Source organism: Dermacentor variabilis, chromosome 3 (assembly GCF_050947875.1).
Source record: "Dermacentor variabilis isolate Ectoservices chromosome 3, ASM5094787v1, whole genome shotgun sequence".
Lineage (NCBI taxonomy): Eukaryota > Metazoa > Arthropoda > Arachnida > Ixodida > Ixodidae > Dermacentor > Dermacentor variabilis.
The window spans coordinates 13,381,140-13,400,857 of NC_134570.1; the positions used below are offsets into that span (position 1 = coordinate 13,381,140).

General features: G+C 44.2%; 1 protein-coding gene across 2 annotated transcripts in view; it reads right to left on the reverse strand.

Moving 5' to 3' along the window:
* Positions 1-19,718, reverse strand: part of LOC142575152 (uncharacterized) — a 60,258-nt gene that overhangs the window by 2,723 nt on the left and 37,817 nt on the right. The window contains exons 7-8 of one of the 2 annotated variants that reach the window (XM_075684216.1): positions 19,367-19,540; positions 852-1,130 (exon numbers count right to left, since the gene is read on the reverse strand). In XM_075684216.1, the coding sequence (XP_075540331.1) occupies positions 852-1,130; positions 19,367-19,540 (453 nt within the window). The remainder of the gene's footprint in view (positions 1-851; positions 1,131-19,366; positions 19,541-19,718) is intronic. The other variant, XM_075684217.1, reaches the window with a different exon arrangement.

Consider the following 19,718-nt stretch of genomic DNA (forward strand, 5'->3'; position numbering starts at 1 on the left):
CCCATGTAACATTTCTGTACAAAGGCGAAGCTGACTTTCGGGAACTGGCATTATGCAACGCACCGTGTTTTCTAAGTTTCTAAGCCAATCGCGAGGACCACAAAAGCGGTGTCCGTGCCATTGCTGACAGCAGCTAATTCTTTCAATAAAAAACTTGGCACCCAACGGCAAGAAGCTTCATAGCGAACGTCGAAGCAGCTAGGCCTAGCGTTGCTGCAGTGGTGGCAACGGCTGCCAGCGGATCTGCGTGCGAAAGTGCCAGTTCGAGGTGGCGAAGTAATCAAAACGGCAGCGGTGGTGCCTTTGATTATTGCAGTTTCAGACCTGCGGTCACGGCAAAACGTCCGGAAAATCGGACGACGAAGGGTTCTTGCGTCAGAAATTTCACATGTTCTGATACGTTGACTCTATGGGGTACGTGGTGGTGCCACAAAGCCGTCCAAATTATCGGGAATCCGGAAAGTCGGTCGTTGACTGCACACTGGCAACTCATCCAGCCGACGACAGGGCATCAAAGACGATTCATTGCGATTCCTGTCTGTTGCTCGAGCCAGAACGCGACTTTCGACCCTTCCAATAAAATTGCCGCTAATTTTCCTTGATAGAGGCCCAAATTCCCCGAGTTTTCCCTGACTTTTTCCAGACTACTCAAAATCCCTGAGAATTGCCGGTTTTCCCGGTTGGTAGACACCCTGGTACTCCTCCGATAGTAACAGACCAAGTGGCTCCACCCGTCCCCAATAGTGACTCCTTTCACCACCACTACTGTCTGCAGTGACCAGCACTACTATAAGCACAACACACAAAACACATAATACACAACAAGGTGCATGAAGAAAAGGCATGCGTACCTTGCTTCCTTGCCGGCCATTTCCAGCCGATTCCCTCCGAGGTGACTTGTCCTTAGCTGGTCGCTCCTCCCTAGACTTGTCCCTTGGGGGCTTGTCTTCACGAGACTGCCCACCGCCGCCACTGCCGGGAGACCCGGCACCATCATCATCCTGTGTCTGGGACCCTGGACGCTGTCCACGGCGGCGTGGTCGTGGGCGGAAGGGTGGTCTCCGACGCTGGCTCCCTGTTTGGCCACCACGCTCCCTCTCGGGGCCTGGCTGGGTCTCACCTTCACTTTCCTGCAGAAAAACACTGATTGTGCTCCACACACCACTGTACACATCACCATCACCAGCCTGTTTTATGTCCAGTGCAGCACGAAGGCCTCTCCCTGCGATGTTCAATTACCCCTGTCCTGCGCCAACCGATTCCAACTAGTGGCCGCCAATTTCCTAATTTCATAGCTCCACCTTGTCTTCTGCCGTTCTCAACTGAGTTTCCCTTCTCGCTGTACCCATTCTGTAACCCTAATGGTCCAACAGTTATCTAACCTGCGCGTTATATGACCTGCCCAGCTCCAGTTTTTTCTCTTAATGTCAATTAGAATATCGGCTATACCAGTTTGCTCTCTGATCCAAACCACTGTCATTCTGTCAATATTAAGGCTCATTCACACCGGTGACTTGACAGTGGTCGCTTTTTGAGAAAAGTGACCATTTTGGGCCAGTCGCTAGCTGCTCGATTTTTCAGTAGTGCGACCACGGTCGCAAAACTGATAAACCAATCAGCGGCACACCGGAAGTGATCTTTCATGTGTCTACGTCCGGCCTCCTCCCGCGTCGCGGCAAATTCCGCGTAGATTCCGAGAGTTCTCGCTGAGAACGATAATCTCCGGGATTGCGACTTGTGGGTCGCGCTCAAGCCAGGCTTGCCGGCATGAACATCAGTCGCCTTCGGTCGCTTTTTGGTCGCGAGTTGCAAATGGTCGCGCGACCTCCTCAAGTCGCCGGTGTGAATGAGCCATTAATGTTATGCCTAGCAATATACGTTCTATCGCTCTATGCGAGGTCCTTAACTTGGTCTCAAGCTTTTTTTGTCAGTCTCCAAGTCTCTGCCCCATATGTCAGTACCGGTAGAATGCAGTGATATAACACCTATCTTTTCAATCACAGTGGTAAGCTCCCAGTCAGAATCTGGCAGTGCCTGCCGTATGCGCTCCAGCCAATTTTTATTCCTTTATGAATTTCCTTCTCATGATCAGGGTTCCTTGTGACTAATTGACCTACGTAAACATACTTCTTCACAAACTAGAGGCTGACTGGCAAACCTGAACTCTTGTTCCCTTGCCCGGCTATTCATCATTATCTTTGTCTTCTGCATATTAATCTTCAACCTCACTCTCACACTCTCTCTGTTAAAGCCCTCAATCATTTGTTGCAACTCGTCTGCATTGTTGCTGAACAGAACAATGTCATCGGCAAACCGAAGGTTGCCGAGATATTCACTGTCGATCTTTACTCCTAAGCCTTCCCAGTTTAATAGCTTGAATACTTCTTCCAAGCACGCAGTGAATAGCACTGGAGAGATTGCGTCTCCCTGTCTGACCCCTTCCTTTATAGGTATCTTTCTACTTTTCTTGTGTAGAATTAAGGTAGCTGCGGAACCTCTGTAGATATTTTCCAAGATATTTACGTAAGTGGTCTGTATTCCTTGATTACGTAATGCCTCTATGAATGCTGTTATCTCTACTAAATCAAATGCTTTTTTGTAATCTATCAAAGCCATATAGAGAGGCTTATTGCACTCTGCAGAGTTCTGAGCCCCGCCTAAAATATGCGACCTTGGAAGCGGCCTTGCTCGTTGGTTTAAAAGCGCTCATACGACGGCTCCCTTAAGCTACAGGGTAAGCTTCTGCTTGCGAATTTCTCAGTAACCCGATCAATGACATGGATGTGATCCACTGTAGAGTATCCTTTCCTGAAGCCAGCCTGTTCCTTGGTTGACTAAAGTCCAGTGTTGCCCTTATTCTATTGGAGATTATTTTGGTAAATATTTTATATAATACTGGGAGTAAGCTAATGGGCCTATAATCTAGTGCAAATAGCCAAGCACTGCCATTGGCACAAATACTGACTTCTTTTTTTTCTATTATGTTCAGCTCAGAAGTGCACAAGGCTGCGAGCACAAATGCATTGCTGAGAACACAGCAACCAAACCTTCCTTGGTTTTCCCTTTCTTGCCAAACATGGAATTAAAGAGGAAGCAGAAAGTACTGCTTACTACACGCCTGAACAGTCTTGAATCGTCACAGCTTTGCTTGCCCCCCAAAGTGACAGTGTCAGCGAATGTGCAACAGTATGGCACAATCGATCATTTGGAGTGCATACACAAAACAATTTCGAAAAAATGAGCCACAAAGTTTTGGATTCTGATAACCTATACTAAATGTTCTCAAGATTAAAACATTTCGTGTTCTTGTCGGCAAGCAAGCTCTTCCGCCTCTCCTTTTGGATTCGGCACAGTTTAGAAAGGAGCCTTTCTCGTTCACTGCAGATGCCCTGCAGAGTGCAAGGGCACCAAACTGTATGCTAATGTAAAGCCCTCTGGACAGTTGTGCCATTTTTGCAGGCGCAGAACTTATCAGGCAGCCTAAATATTTTGGTATTGGAGTGGCAAAGATTCACAATCACATCTCAATTACATATGTCAAAGCATGAACTTTTGTGAGTGAAAAACTGCCCCAGTCAAGAACGGCAGCTTCATGCAAACTAAGCTGCTGACAATGTTTCCCATCATCCACTTATGTAGGAGGAACAAGTGCACTGCTCTGCTAATGGTGATATAGGCTTAATGCACGAACATGAACCCGTGGCCGGATAAATAGGCAAGAACAAGCGTGGCAGATTATCTAAGTTAAGATGGCAGCCGTGCATTGTAGATGACCTAATGTCCAAGGGCAATTAATTGCATCGCTGTTGCTTCGTTATTGATGCAGTATGCAAGTGCATGACGCGTTGACGACTTGTTCGGTCTGGAGCAATCTGATCACCGGCTCCTGTGAACCTTGCAATAAACTGCCTCCTCTTTGCTGCTGTAGGAAGCAGAGCAGGCTCGCACTGCGCTTTGCCTTCTGTAGGAATGTCCAGTTTCAAGCTTTTATTCTCTCCCCCCCCCCCCCCCTAGCGAGTGTTGATTCAGTGCCTACGAACATGGTGTGATCTCGTGCGATAAGCACAGAAATGGCAGGTCAACAATATTTTGAAGCATACCCAGCAGGCAAGCACTCCATAGGCAGCGTCTGTGTACCAATTGCTATAGCAACAGCCAATCAGAAGACGTCATGTCTTAAATGCTGCATCAACAGGAGGGCTGCATGCACTGCAAACTTCGTGAGGGCGGCTCCCGATTTTTTTTTATGTCTGCAAGGAATGAAACCACAGACCACCTAAGCAAAACTTTGGACTTTTGAATTATGCCAAGACGGCTTCATCAACTCAAGTGTTTTTGCAAGATTTTGAGCTACATTCTCATGACATTGTCCACGCTGACAATGATTTTTTTTTTTAACACATAGAGTGCGTTTTAAGCTAAATTGTTCTGATGCAGCGTGGATTACGCATTGCAAATGCTAGAATAAGTGGTCTCCCAATATATACATTAGTGATATGATTCCAATGTCTTTGCTTTAGATAAATAAATGATGGCTCTTAAAAATACGCATGAATGTTGTGAACAGCAAACATCTACTTCCCTACTTATTTTTGAACTAAGAAAGAGAAGCATGTAAGAGCAGATATCTGCATTTTTATCGAGTCAGCATGACTATGCTACAAATTTTTCGTAAGTCAGCAGCTGTTGGGGCAAGGTAACTCTTTCGCTACCAGGGGAAAAAGGGCAGTTTTTACTAGGTAGAAGGAAATATTTTTTGGCGGCTACGCACGAATGTCTTATTTACATTGTTTCGTATCAACATGTAGCTAAGGGAATGTACTGTTAAATAACATAAATATTGCATATGTATTTATTACACAAATTAATGAAAAAATGTTTATAAAGTAAAAATTTATACAGTCAGCACATCACTCTGCTGGAAAAAGGTGCACAACTTGAAAAATATCAGGGGTAAAAAAATTTGAAGATATAAATTTTGTAGCCATATATGTTCTAAAGAAATTACACAAGTTTCAGAAAGTTTTTCAGAAAACTGTTCTTTCCACAAAAAAAAAAAAAAGTTAGCGTGGTTGAGTGGCATGCCATTCTCCAAAGCAGTCCCTCGTCGGGATGAAACAGAGATGCACACCGCATGGCTCACAAAAAACTGCCATCTTCATCTCTACTTTGGTTTTTTCATAGCAGAGCTTGCAGTTACGGCGCTTTTCTTGCACCTGGGGCTTGTGCTCAGATTTCTTTGGAGGAGGTGGAGGGTGACTAGGTCTGTCGTCCAACCCAAAAATCTGGTTTACCAGCTCAATTCGAAATGAAAGCTGGTCAAAGCCAGCCTTTCTGGAGAGCTCCTCTATCTCGGGGTGATGCTCCCTGTGTTCCTGGAAAATGATGAAGCTGTTGACGACAGCAATGTCAATTCAGTGGAAGAACAGTGTCTTCCACCACCTGACAAACTTCATCAAGACATTATAGGAAGCAATAAGTTGATCAGATTTGTCAACACCAAGCATGCCCTTATTATAGTCTTCTATCAAAAGCGGCTTCTTGATGGGGAGGTTTGTCCATTGGTCTCCTCTCTTCACTTTTCGCATTGCAGTGACGTGATTGCTGGCAGTGTGTGCTGTGCTTATCATGTTTACAGCGCGCTTGTCTTTCTACTGCAAGTACAGCACATCACGGCACCGCAGCCAGCGAATGTCACCTCGAGTTGCTTTGTTCTCCCAAGTGGAGTCTTTCAACTGGGAGGGAAATCCACGACGATCTTTGCGCGTTGTTCCGCAAGAGAGAGTCTTCCTTTCAAGGAGATGTTCAAAGAGGGAGGTGGACGTGTAGAAGTTGTCAAGGTAGACAATGTAGCCTTGATCCAAATATGCATCACAAAGGCAGGTTACAACGTCATAAGCCAGTCCCTTTGAGCTGGGTGTTTCTCGCTTCCGGGTGTAAACAGTGAATTGAACAGTGTAGCCTGTTCTTGAGTCAGCGAGGACCCATAACTTATACCCCCACTTGACCCCCTTGCCCCGCATATACTGCCGAATTCCCGATCGTCCTTTTGATTTAACCATTCGTTCGTCGACGCACAAATTTCGATATGGCTGGAAAAGCTGACCTGACACGTCGTTCATATGCTGCAGTAAATGAGCGATCCTGTGCAGCTTGCCATCGCGGACAGGATCAGTCTTCTCCGGGTCCATGACACTCAAGAAAACCAAGGAACGAAAAAAATCTGCTCCTGGGCATAATCTTTGGAGGAATGAGGCCCGAAAACAATTCCGAGGTATTCCAGTATAGATGGAGGCGAGGCAGTTCCACGATTCCCATGTATATCAGGATTCCAATGCATTGCATTATTTCACCCGGATTGAAATTTCTCCATGAGCCGTCGTTTTCTGCGCAAGTCTGCGACTCTAAAATATGCGTCCACGCATATTTGTTGGTGTTTTCGCAGATAACGTTGATTATCTCTGCTGTGAAAAATAGCTGGAAGACATCGATGGCCCGTATGAAGTGCCGTGCATTACTCCGGAGCGCGCCGCCAACTTCGACCCCCGGGTTTCTTCTCGAAAAAAACTGCACGCGCTTTACAGCTGCTGGCAGGGAATTGTGTCCGTATGACGTTGAGACCCTGAAAATACATAATACAGCTGTGAGTACATGCTCCACTGTCCATAACTATATATTAGCAATCGCTATGTGCGCCGCACATAGAACTGACACTCACCCGCTAGATGTTCCGGCTTGATTTGATGCATCCTTGTCATCGGTGCTGAATTCTGATGTGTCCACGTCTTCTTCAGGCTCACTACTACCGATTACATCCGCAAAATCAGCTACAGAAGCGCTCGATTGTCGAGAAACACGTCGTCTTTTAGGAGCGTCTGCGCGCGATGACGACGCCATGATCGACGCGCTCGCCGGACAATGCGAAACTTTTTGCGGCGCACGGAGACGAACCGGAAAGTAAAAAACCGACAAAACATAGCAGAAATCGTTGTGTGCTTCCCACTTTCTAACCTAGATGGCGCTAGGCGCTCGCAAGCCGCGCGAGAATTTGAACTTGAAATGCGTTGATCAAATTGATCGATCTGAATAGGCGCGGTAGCGAAAGAGTTAAAGGGGCCCAAATCACCCCCTGGGCTTCGTGAAATAACATAGTCCACGGGTAGCATATGTCGCTATGAACATCTCAGCCAAGTTTTGCTATCATACGCGGTGCGTGGAGCTTGCAAGCAGATCACGAAGCCACCTTTCTTTAAAAGGATTTCTTGGACAAGTTCGTGCTTAGATTTCCTTTTTTTCAGGCTGTCATTAAACAGTTGGTAGTTTGGCTGCTTCACTGTCTTCCTTTCTTCTGTACCTTTTCAAAAAATGTATTTTGTGCCACAAAGTATACCTAGGTCACCTTTCTCTCAAACGCTTTCTTTTCAACAGCACTCTTCTATGCACACTATTTCCGTCTTTGTACACACTACTTTGTCATTCCTTTAGATGGCTGCTATTGACCGATAGCCGTCATCAAGCTGCAGTTGGCTACATGGCACAGATACCATGGCTGCCGCGAAGTGCCGCCACAAGTCCACTGGCTAAGTGCACAGCGGCTTGCTGAGGACAACCGCATTTGGCTTATGTTTAGCCCATCGCATCATAAGCACCAAAGGCGGAAGTCGTGGCATCTACCGTTAACATCCAAAATGAAATTTGAACTGCGTACCACAGTGACAATAGGAAGGCGGAGCGTTGTGGGCACGCCACACTGAGCTGTAGCCTTCACAGTGCATTGAAGAAAAAAACGGGAGCATAGCAGAGGCAGTGTTTGATTGCCAATAACTCTGCTTCTGCTGAACGCATTGAAGGGCATTAAACATGCCTTGCGAATCACATTAGAAGTATTTTTTGAGGTACAGTGTTTCTGAAATAGCCTATATTTCGAACCACTTCGATAAAAAGTGGTTCAGTACCCCTTTAAGGATAGTGTACTATGAAATGCAATCATACAATGTTAACGAGAGTAGGACAAGGTTTTTTTTATACCAGCATAGAACTAGCAGCATTTGTAAATAATGAATGTTAAAGGGAAGCTGAAACGGTTTTCAATTTCCACGAATTGCTGGGATTGGGAAGAACAGACCTAATAATTTACGGTTCCGAAATTTTTTTCTTCGTTTTGTTAATGTAAGAGGCGGAAATCGCTTTCTAAATCACCCCCGCGGACACGCTCCCATCGCTTCCCGGAGCGCCGGGTGAGGTGGTTGCCAGAGGAGAGAACCGGCGAGAGTGACGTGCCGCGCGGGGACCGAGCTGCCGGACCAGCGTGCTGGCATGTGTTGGCATGCCTCTTTCCGTCCTGCGCTTTACTGAACGACGCTACGAGAGATTTGCCGCCGCCGCTCACGTTTGTTTTCTTTTGCGATTTTCGTAAACTGTTCTTTCCTTCGGTGCTGCGTGAGTGCCTACAGCCAAGGGCGCCCAACATGCCCTCGTTCTATGCAGCATTCGGCTGCGCAAACACAGGCGGGCGAGACGATGTGGTGTTTCACAGGTTCCCGAAGGACAAGAAGCTTGCAGCGCAGTGCGGTGAGGAGAGATAAGTTCGTGCCGACAAAATCAACTGTGCTGTGCTCGGACCATTTCCGCGATAGCCGGATAGCCTTACGACAAATGCGGAAACGCGTTGTTGCCAGCGTTGCTATACTCCGTTTCATACATCAGGTGCAATGCTGTGGAGGCTTGAGATACTTCTTGCAGTGGCTGCGTTCGCACTTAGAAAAAGTTCGGTGCTTCTTGACCCAATTTTTTAGAAAATTTTTCAATATAAGCTCAGTTCTGAATGAAAAAAAAAAAGAAAAAAGAAGAATTTACCCATAGAAACAATAAGGCTACTAACACGTTCTTTTAAATCAATTTTCTTTTTGGCATTTTTTTAATTGCAGCCCGTCGCGGCAGCTTCACGTGCATGCTCGCGCGAGCAAACGCCGCTGGCAGACTGTGAAGCATAGACGGAAACGCGCGCAGTAATAGATTTTGGTGACCGGACTTCGTGCGTAGCTTCCACAGCGTTGCACCTGAGGTATGAAATGGAGTATAGGCTTGCCTAGTGACATTCGACGTACGCTTGCAGTTATCGTGTTTACCACACGGCGGTGCTGAAACTGCCTAATATCTTTATGTCAACACTAGCATGGAGCACGCATACCGATTCTTGATTGAGCCACAATCGCAAAGTCGTCGAACCGTAGTATGAATATTGCACATATTGCACTCTGGCCATCTCTGGATGTGTATGATAAGCAACTTACATGACTGTGCCTCGCAGCACTGCATGTGCGCGCTTTGAAATGCAGCACTTATGTTCGCAATCGTGTATGAACACTAAAAAAACCACGAGACTTTAGACAAGCAGCGGCAAGGTGCTTGACATCGCGGAATTGAACCCGTGTTTACAATCTAATGAGAAGTTAGTGCTTCGGCATTCTTCCAGCAGCAAGTTCCCAGTGACACATTAGCGAATTTTTTCTCCCGTCATTGGAACGTGCAGCTACATGAAAAAAAAAAAAAAAAAAGAAACAACAACAACATACGTGCCAGCTAAGATTTCCAACGCGCGAGAAGGTGCACACATCGCTCTCACTTTTGGCATACTCAACATCGTTGTTGCCGCCATCGTTTTCCGTATCGGCTGTCGGTTCGAACATGTAAGGCGAAAATACAAGCTGTCCGAGACAGTGAGAACGTTCCATAATGCTTACAACTCAGCTATGAAGCCAGAACAGAACAGCGTGCTTACGCTCTGAAACGGTGGCGCCGACCGGCGACTGCCGCGAGTGACGTCACAGCAGCCCTGACCAATCACGGGCAACAGTGGCGTTCGCACGATACCCTGAGGCGCTGGTGCGCGTTTTCATGAAAAAACAGCCGCTTGCGCTTGTTTCCGCCCTTTTTGAACCAGATATTCGTGTTCAGGGGACTCAAAACTGTAGAATGCCGTAGAGAATTCATTTTTTTCGAAAAGTGTTTCAACTTCCCTTTAAGCATATTTCCTGTTTACATGTGGTGCTCCTGCAATGGTGAGATACTTTGCAAACTACTACATGATCACACAAAATTGTTCTAAATACTTTAGTATGAAGATATCAAGTAGGCACACTCCATGCCTTTTGTTTACAGCTGCAGAACTATGGAACTGCAGTCATTAAATGTGGACAAAGCATATGACACTACATGCAAGCTCATTCTTCATTAACATGCCATGCAACAGAAGAGACAACTAGGTAAATAATGGCAAGCATTCCATGCAAGTGCACATCCATCATGTATGCAAGTGATACCAATACTGAGAAATAATAGCTTGAAGTTCAAGTATCTGGAAAACAATGGCCCCTCCCCAGAGCCCAAGAAGAAATACAAAAATACACTACAAATGAACATTCAGTGAACAACCTACGCACTACTGAAATGGAGCTCTTGTGCAGCTTTCAACAATGAAGTGCATGCTCTGCAGTGCATGCCAAGCATGCACGGATATGTCTATGCATGTTCGGCCTATACTACAGGCATGTCTGTGGACATGCAATCAGCTTACACAATGTCAGAAGTTTGCCAACCAGCAAACCAACAATACGTACACTTCTAAAAAGCCAGAGCAAGCCAGACAGCCATCACATACAAATGCTAACCATATAAAAAAGTAGAGGCACAATGAGTCTGGCGGATTGTTTTGATATTTGCTGCATACAGCAGGTAATGACTTCACCTTCCCACATGCTGCAACTTAAAAAATGAAAGAAACTGCAGCACTATGCTACAGTTGCACCAAGCTGTAGCACTATGCGTGCTGACATATGTTTGAAAAGCAAGCTTTTGTTCAGCTAGAACTATATTCAATTTTACGCATTACATGCAATGTTGTGGAGGTGAGAAAGTCTGTTTGCAGTGGCTGCATTTGCACTAAGAAAAAGTTCGTTTTTTGAGCAAATATATGAAACTATTCTTTATTTAGGCTCAGTAATCACTGAAAAAGCTTTAACCCTTTGAGAATTGTCGCAGGCGAAAACAAACGTCAAATGATCATGGCCGTATATGTACAGCAACAACTGAAGGTTTAAAAATAATGCATGCTTTTGGTAACGAAGTGTAGCTGAATGCTACTCCAGAGGTGCAGCCATATATATATATGTGTGAAGAAAATCAGCATCGCCTCACTGTTTACCGCATGCACACACACAGCTGTGTTTGTACATTTAGTGGTGCCAATGAAGAACTGAGGTTTGGAGCAATGCTTGGAGCAGCAAAGTTAATTTTGAAGCAGTTTGTAGCCCTTAAGTAGATTTCGGAGAACTTTGGAGCAAAGAATTGCTAAACGCTGCACACATCTAAGGCACTTTAAACATTTCAAATTGACAAGCGTTGTTCTAGAAAATACTTGTTGGCTGTAAAACAAAGCTGCTCTGCCTCCAAGTACAAAAAGACAAATTTGAATACCACTTTAATGTAAATGGAGACAAAAATACCTGTTAACACAGCCCACTGTAATTCATTTACAGTACATTTCTGTTGAAAATAATTCAACTCCGAATAATTCAATTTTATGGTTAATTTGACTTCCACCGCAGGTTCCAGCCAGCACGCATGCATTTCTATGGGCCCAAACTTTCCTTATTGTGATCCTAAAATTGGCCTTTGACAGATAACTAGGACTTGACCATTCACCGCGCACGTACCTGACCCCTATGGTGACCTAAATAGCGAGCCCTTTAGGGATCACTACAAAATCACGGCCCTTGTGTTGCCAGGGGTAAGATTCGATGCGTGCATTGACTGTACTGTCATCTACCTGTGGTGACAGCATGACAACAATATAGATGAAGACTGCATGACATCGCAGCCAGACGAAGGTGCATACAGCAACATGTCGTCATACATGGGCCTTATTTTTTGACGATCACTTTGTGGCTAGCATCGAACACGTCAATGGACATTATGCGTTTCTGTTTCTGGTACAGATAAGAATATCGTCACTCACATCAAGCTGAGGTGTCCGACTCACTAGTCAGACGAAAGTACCAAGAATACAGCAGGCTTGCTTAACCAAACTTGGTGCTGAGCTAGCTGGTCCATGACTTAGGAAAAAAGGGTATGGTGCTAAGCAGACGAAGACGAAGTGAGACACAAACGATACATGTGTTTCACTTCGTCTACTTGACGTCGTACAGTCATTTGTGGCGAATCTGATTTGTTTATCCTTTTTGCTACTGATATTTCACTTTTAGGTGGTCCCCATCGATCCCAAATTATTGTTTACAAATAGTTAATGGGGAGTTCCAATATTTTAAACCATTTTAGTCATGCATGCTATGAAACGCTGTAGACCAATATGGCTGTACACATTTTGATCAGTTGCTAGTTTTGGCGCACATAGGCATAAAATCATGTTTCTTTTTTATCAGGATGGTGTAGGAAATGTATGGCACAAATTGGTGCAAGAGTAGGAGCAACGCACGCACACAATCAGTATTTTTGCCTCTTTCAATTCCAGTGAACCCTTTGAGGGTACCGGTAGTCACTTGCATCTAACGCACGCATTTTTTCCAGAGAAATTGTGTCTGAAAACTACCAGTGCATTAAAATCGGATATGAAACCAAAACTGTGTCTGCAGTGTTGGCAACAGCCAGAGTCAGAGCTGTCAGATGCAGCTTCATTTCCATCACAAAATGACGACAGAGCATGTTTTTGTGAAGATTGCTGTTGGTTCATTTTGTGCTCGACTACAATATAGAGCGGTATTTTCGGCCAATTACTTTCAGATATGCTATCACTTTTGCGAGATTTCGTGCGACTCAGCCCCAGATGTGTAGGCAAAATTGCCCCCAACGTTTCTGGCACCATGCCAAGCTTGCTCTCTGCGCACAGTGCCGGGAACACGGTTGGATGCATATTTCGACAAATTTGATGCAGAGTCTCTCGAAAGTGATAGTCTAAATGTTATCACTGAAGAATAGCACTCATGTGTGCTTGGCATCTGTGGCCACTGACTGAAGCACAAATAGTAGCAACAATGCACCACTTTCATTATCCACTTCGGAGCAAAGAACTGCCAACTGCTGGACACTTTCTGCCTGTGAATCTCAATTCTGTGCATTTTGGATTCTCTGACAGAGAACATGGAAGGCATGCTATATTTTTCTATTAGAACCAGCAGCATTCTATATTCAGGTGCACTTTTTATATTTTCATGAAGTGCTAGAATGAGGTATCAAAATTAACATGATTTTTATTTTTTGCAAAAAGCGACCTTTAGCACCAATTTTTTAAATTGCAGAATTAAAATCTTCAGAGGGAGCTATTAAGAAAAAAATTTACTGCAATTGTTTTAGAGTGATCCTAAAGTGACAAATATTTTTCGTAGTAAACATGCGTTGTTTATCCATGAATACAGCTGGGCTTGCATAAATACTTAAAATCAAAATTAAGAAAAGCATACACTAGAATAGACATATTCTGATCCAGCACACCACATCAAAGGAATTGCCACTTCACTCACTTGAACAAGGGCAACTGATGCACACGTCTAAAGTGCAATCGAACTGTGCATGCGAGTGCACGCAGGAAAACTATGATTACGCACGTCAGAAAAACCAAACAAGTCGGCAACTTGCAGTAGTCCTACGTCCCATGGCACCTGAGGAGGCAGTTAGTTTGAAAACAAATGCAAGCATGGCAGCATCGTTCATACACGGTGGCATTGTTTGTAATATCAGCAAGTAAACAAACTCTTGTATCCACACAGGATGGCAGCACTTACTGTGCAACGAAGTTAAAATATTGGTGCACTTTTCAAACATACAGAGGGCATCTTAAATATACAACGCGGACAATTTCAGACTTGCTTGCGTGCTGTAAATTTACGTCGTAGACCTTCAAAGGGTTAAGGGCGACAGGAGAACTGATTTCCATCTTGTTCCTTACCAGTAAAGGCACTAGTGCGAGTCGCCTGCCCACGTGGCTCACCCAGAGGTGCGCGCTCACAAACTGGCGATACTGCTACACATTTGGCGGTTTTCGCAAAGCGCACGAGGGCTGAGAGAACCCAATCTGGAGATCTATAATTTTGATTACTGCAAGTTCCTCACTCGTTTCGTTTCTATAATGGGCGCCACTCTGGCTGCAGCTGGGCATCCATAGGCCTGTATGCTCTAACGATACACATAATTTTCCATTCTTCCGACTCTGTTATCGGTTCAGGTGAGGATCAGAGGCTGCCACATCGCTGTTTTTGCAGGGGTGGCATCCTCAGAGTGACACATGATAAACACAGAACGTATTAAAATGCAAGTCCTAGCTGCATTAAATATACCAGATGTTCCAGTTAACACTTTAGAAAATATTTTAACATTGCCTGTGGCCTGATAGCACAATTTTAATCCATGAGCTGGCCTACTCGAAGAGGCGGACATTACCTGCACAAGAAATTGAAATGCATATTCAATTAAAATTTCACTGATTAAGTTTTTAACTAGTTACCTTATAGCACATATTGCAATTTACTAATTCTAGCCAGGGGGTTTCACAAGGCGGATCCAACTGGAACGAATTCTCAGGATGACGCCAGTTTCGAGATATTAATTCCCGAACATTGGGGAGAAATGCATTGGTGATTTAGTTACTTTTGTGCTTCAATGCATAAAATGATGTTTTGTTAACGTAAGTGGAACAGTACTTCTTTACCACAAGTTTGACGACACATACCTCGTAAACGATGTCATCCACAGTTTTTTTTTCAAGTGGATACGCCTTGCAGTCACACCTGCTAGAATTTGTAAATTGCAATATGTACCATAAAGTAATTAGTTAAAACTTAATTAGTTAATTTTTGTTCATTAGTTTACTATCCATTTCAATTCATTGTGCACGTAATGTTCACCTCTTCGAGCAGACCAGCTCATGGACTAAAATTGTGCTACCTGCCAGTTTATTTCTAAAAATTTTTTAAAGCATTCGCTGAAACACCCTATATATATTTGATAATATATTGAAATATTACTACATTTGTAAAAAAATAAATATTTTTTATGTATCGATCTAACCTTAAACCAAATGTAGAATGAAGAAAAAAAAAATTTTCTCGAACTTGGTCGCTCTAAAGAATTTAATTCTGCAATAAAAGAAATGCGGTTCTTAATGGGTTAATACTTAAATATGAACTATGCTGTACAGCTAATAGGCTCGTTTAGATCATTTTGCTTCAAATGTTTTGATGCAAAAATGTCAAATGGCTCATTGAATGAAAAAGCTGGCGTATGCAGAAATTCCCATGGGCTACGACGCCACAGTATGAGCACACATTGATGGAGGAGAGCGGGCAAAAAGGAACACCTGCTGCCACAGTATAGCGCAAGGGAAGAGGGCATCACCCACGACGCATGACCCTCACTTTCGGAAGCCCCTGCTATCTGCCGAAGCTCTCGCTCGCATTCTAACTGCGGCTGGATAATGCCAAATCAAATGTGCCAAGCACTTCAATGCGCTCGCTTGCCCACGAGGAGTTAACTCAAAGGATCACTCAGTGGCACTCAATTGGACATTTTTGCCTACACAACTCATAAGAACTGCTTAGGTGTCATCGGATTTTCTTTTTTCCTGTACCTCTAAGCGCATGAATAGCACTAAGAGTTCTCATCAAGAATATCGGTAAGAATATGGCTAGGAGCAAGCATAGCCTATGCGCAATTATGAGCAACACACAATTTCTTACTCCTTTCAAACTCATAAGAAGTGCTTAAGTGTCCTTGGATTTTTTAGGTGTGTGTAAGTATTTGAAACCTCCGAATAATGAACTGAATAGTGTCCTATCCGTAAATGCAAATACCTTTCAAATACTTCAATACGTCAACTGGACCCAATTAAGCACAATACTGGAGCAAAAGCATGGTAAATTTTCAACCCCGCAGGCATAGTATAGACGTAAAACATGGAACTTCCACAGTGGAGCAGGCTACAACACCTAGGTAGCCAGCTTTACAGGCCACACAGCCATCAATCGCGCTTTCTGAAGAGTCCTGTGCATGCAAAGAAACTAGCGTATTTAATCGATTGTAACCAGTTTTTCACAATTTTCGTTGCCTGAACTCGACCCTCGTATTACGTTCAAAATAACAGCAAGATTTATTACTTTAAAATAAGGATTCTAAGCTCTGCAGATTTTAACATTACGTTGGTAACATTTACCTTTACATCCCGACTCAATGCAGAAGAGTTGACTGAAGTGAACTTTTTTGTTGGATTCGATTTTCGCTTTGCTTGCGACTGGTGAAGCAGTTACAGTGCTGCATTATCCTGCAGCCTTTCACGGTTCAACTGTGTTAATTTGCAATTTTATGGCCACGCAGAGCGTTCGGTATGACGGCTGAGGAGCTGGGAATCTCCACTGTGACTTGGTGTCAATGAGATGACGATTCTCGGATGGTAGCACCAATGGGAGACCTTTTGTAAATACGAGGCTGGTTGGAAGAGCGTTGCACTGGCCTGCCTCGTACTGTTTCTGAATGAAATGGTTCCGAGTTCTTTTAAAAAGTGCTTGACTTCAAACGAGCTCGATGCGACGGATGACTTGATTCTCGGGCGGTGACTTTCGGAAATAGTTTCTCTTTTGCAAGATGTTTCGGCAACGAACCACTTGAAGTACATGGCCGACAGCACGCTTGGCACCGATAATGAGCTTGGCACAGTGCCAGAAACACTTGTCAGGGGCACTTTTGTGCAAAGTCACACAAATTTTTGCTAAAGTAAAACTATGTCCTAAAGTGATTGCCCAAGACTACCACCACCCAAGGAAAGCTTTGTCTCCTTCTCAGACAACGATGACAAGTGAAGAGAACTTGTTTCAGACTTGATTCCTTGAATAAAGGTACTATTTCCTTCTGTTTTTTTTGCATTACATTCATGGGTTTATATTTTTCTTTATTTCACGAACCTTTGAAAAGTTTACCCTCACATTGCAATTGCATTACATTTGAGTAAATACGGAACTTGTTTGCTCCTAATGCTCCATTTCTGCTTTGAATACACAGTGCTCCATGAAATAATACAGTCGAACCCACATATATCAAAGTCGCATATAATGAACTACTGTGTAGAACAAAGAGCTGTGAAATCCTTGAAAACTATTGTATAAAATCTTTATTTTATATATCAAATTATCTACATATCTAACTTTTTTTTTTGTGATCCCCTTCAGGTTCGCTATATCTAGGTTCGTCCGTACGTAATGACACAAACGTTCTAACTAGGATGTGAACATCGTTTTATATTAATTGATAACGGCCGTTCACTAATCGAAAGCACTTCGATTTGCTACTGGCAGTGTTCGATTCGAATTTGGTCTCAAAAATTCCTATTCGAACACCCCCTAGTTTTATGCTTGTCATTTCCAGCCTGTTGCTGCAGCATGATGTGCATATGCTGTCGGCGACAAGCCAAGCATTGACTGGCCAATGGCTGCACCTACTTTGCAATGTAGTACGTAATATTGCAAATCTAGTATGATGCCTAAAAGATGCTGTGCAGAGTTCACACAAGGCAAACGTTTGTCAGTGAAAAGAAAAAAAAAAGTCAAAGGAAAAGGAAAAAGTATCAAGACGAGGGTCACACCTATGCGTGTTTGTTCCAAAGCTAGATGCCTGACCACTTGACCACGAAGCGCACAGAGTGGCATATTTTGACGGCCAAACTTTTTGTGCAGCTTCCACAGTGCCACACGGTAAGTAATTAGAGCAGAATACAGTTGATCCTGGATATAACAAATTACTGTCTATATTGAAAACTTGTAACATCCCCTTCGAAAGCCCATGCAAAAGTGTACAGCTCTGACCCCTCATAATGTAACCGCACATTGGTGGCGAGGACTTACGGAGTCGCCATCTGTTGGAAGCGCCTCGCTTGCGTAACATAGGTTTGACTGTTGGCGCTCAATAAAAACACCACGCGAGAGCCCTCCTGGTTATTTCTGTAAGTACTCTCGAAACAATGGAAGTTCTTTACTGTCTAAGCAATAATCTTGGGCAAACAGAAAGCATAGAATGGTATACAGATGGTATCGCTTTACCAAATACATGCAGTGAATGCTCACTGCGCTTGGTCACTGTGATGGATCTAGTCCCCCGAACTGGTTTCTTGCGTGAAAAGCAGGCAATTGCTGAGAGCAAACTACTTATAGCAGGCCGTCTGGATAACCAAATGGAGCACAACAGAACGAAGTCTCAATGCAGCGATCGCACAGGTTTGCAGTAACTGACTGCACATCTGCATGCATGTCTCCACACAATGTTTCGATTTCAGTAAGAGCGCGTTTTTGCACCGTTCTGTGCGCTTTAGGCCGCAGCATATGAACATTTCACAGTATACAAGCAACCATTGTTGTGTGGACGCTATCAGAGTTGTTTAAAGATAACTGTTATATCTAGACTTCAATGCCAATGGCGACTTGTGATGTGCTGTTGTGACAATTTAATTTTTTTTCCGTTTCTTCTAAACTCTTGGACGTTCCAATATCATTATTTTGCAAGTTGCATCACACTATGATTATCGGTCTTCTCAGGGAGCAATTTCCTGCTGCTTCCTTTTCTTAATCCAGCATATTCTTCGTTGCCAACACAAACACAAGCATATGCCATGCCTTTTCTTAACGTGCTTCTTACAGTTCCCTTTCCATTCCAGTGAACTTGCCAGTGTCTAGCATCAACAAGTTCAGAGATCAAGGCTTCATGACATTAGCCAGGCAGTGTGGACGAGTGTCTTACTGCGCGCTTTCTGCTACTCATAAACATCACAGCACCGCGGCTGCAGCAGAAATCTTCCTCTTGGAGGTACGTGCCTTGGAGACGTAACTCAGTAAATTCTCCCTTTTCATGATCTTTGAAAACTGCCGAGACATGCAGAGGTTTCAGATAAGCTTCAGATAGGCACATTTTGTATTTCGAATTGTTGATATATTCAACTATTACGCGACCCCCTTCTAGTCCTTCACATCCGGCATTGACTTTAGTGTCTTGTGCCAACACAGCCTTCTCATCCTCCAAACACGTGGCTGTAGTTACCAAGAATTGCAATCAAAATGGATTTAACATCATTTGTAAATCTTGCTTTGGGACACAAGGAAACAAGGACACACACACAAAAAAAAGAAATCTTAGTCTCTGGCCACAAGATTTTTTAAACACAGCTTTGAATTCAAGATTGCATGGTCTCTGGACATGTCCTGTATAGAACCCCCGGGAGAAAAATTTATAGCACAACTACTACTCCACCAACACACTCACAGGTGACAAAAGAAAGGCGAAAGAAAGAGGTTGGGGCGAAAGGTGCCCTCAGCCGCACCTTCGCTTCCCCGTCGAGGCCGCTCTGACTGCCTTCAGTGTCACTGCGTGGTCGCCGCGGCCGGCGCCTGAAGTAGCGGCCATAAAACTTGCGAGGCTGGGGGGGCCTCCGAGAGCCACCATCGGCTCGGCCGCCCGAGTAGTCCCCGTCCTCGTCATCACCGCGATCCAGGTCCTAGGAAGAAGCACCCACACTCGTGTGCCCTACTTCTTTTTCGGCTGTGGGCACTGACTGGCTGAAGTAACGCAAGTGGCCGCACTCTTTCAGAAAGCACATCACTAAGTGCAGAAAATGTATATCTGAATAAAGAAGTGTTACCAGATAACAAAATGCTATAAGCTTCTCCTCACAA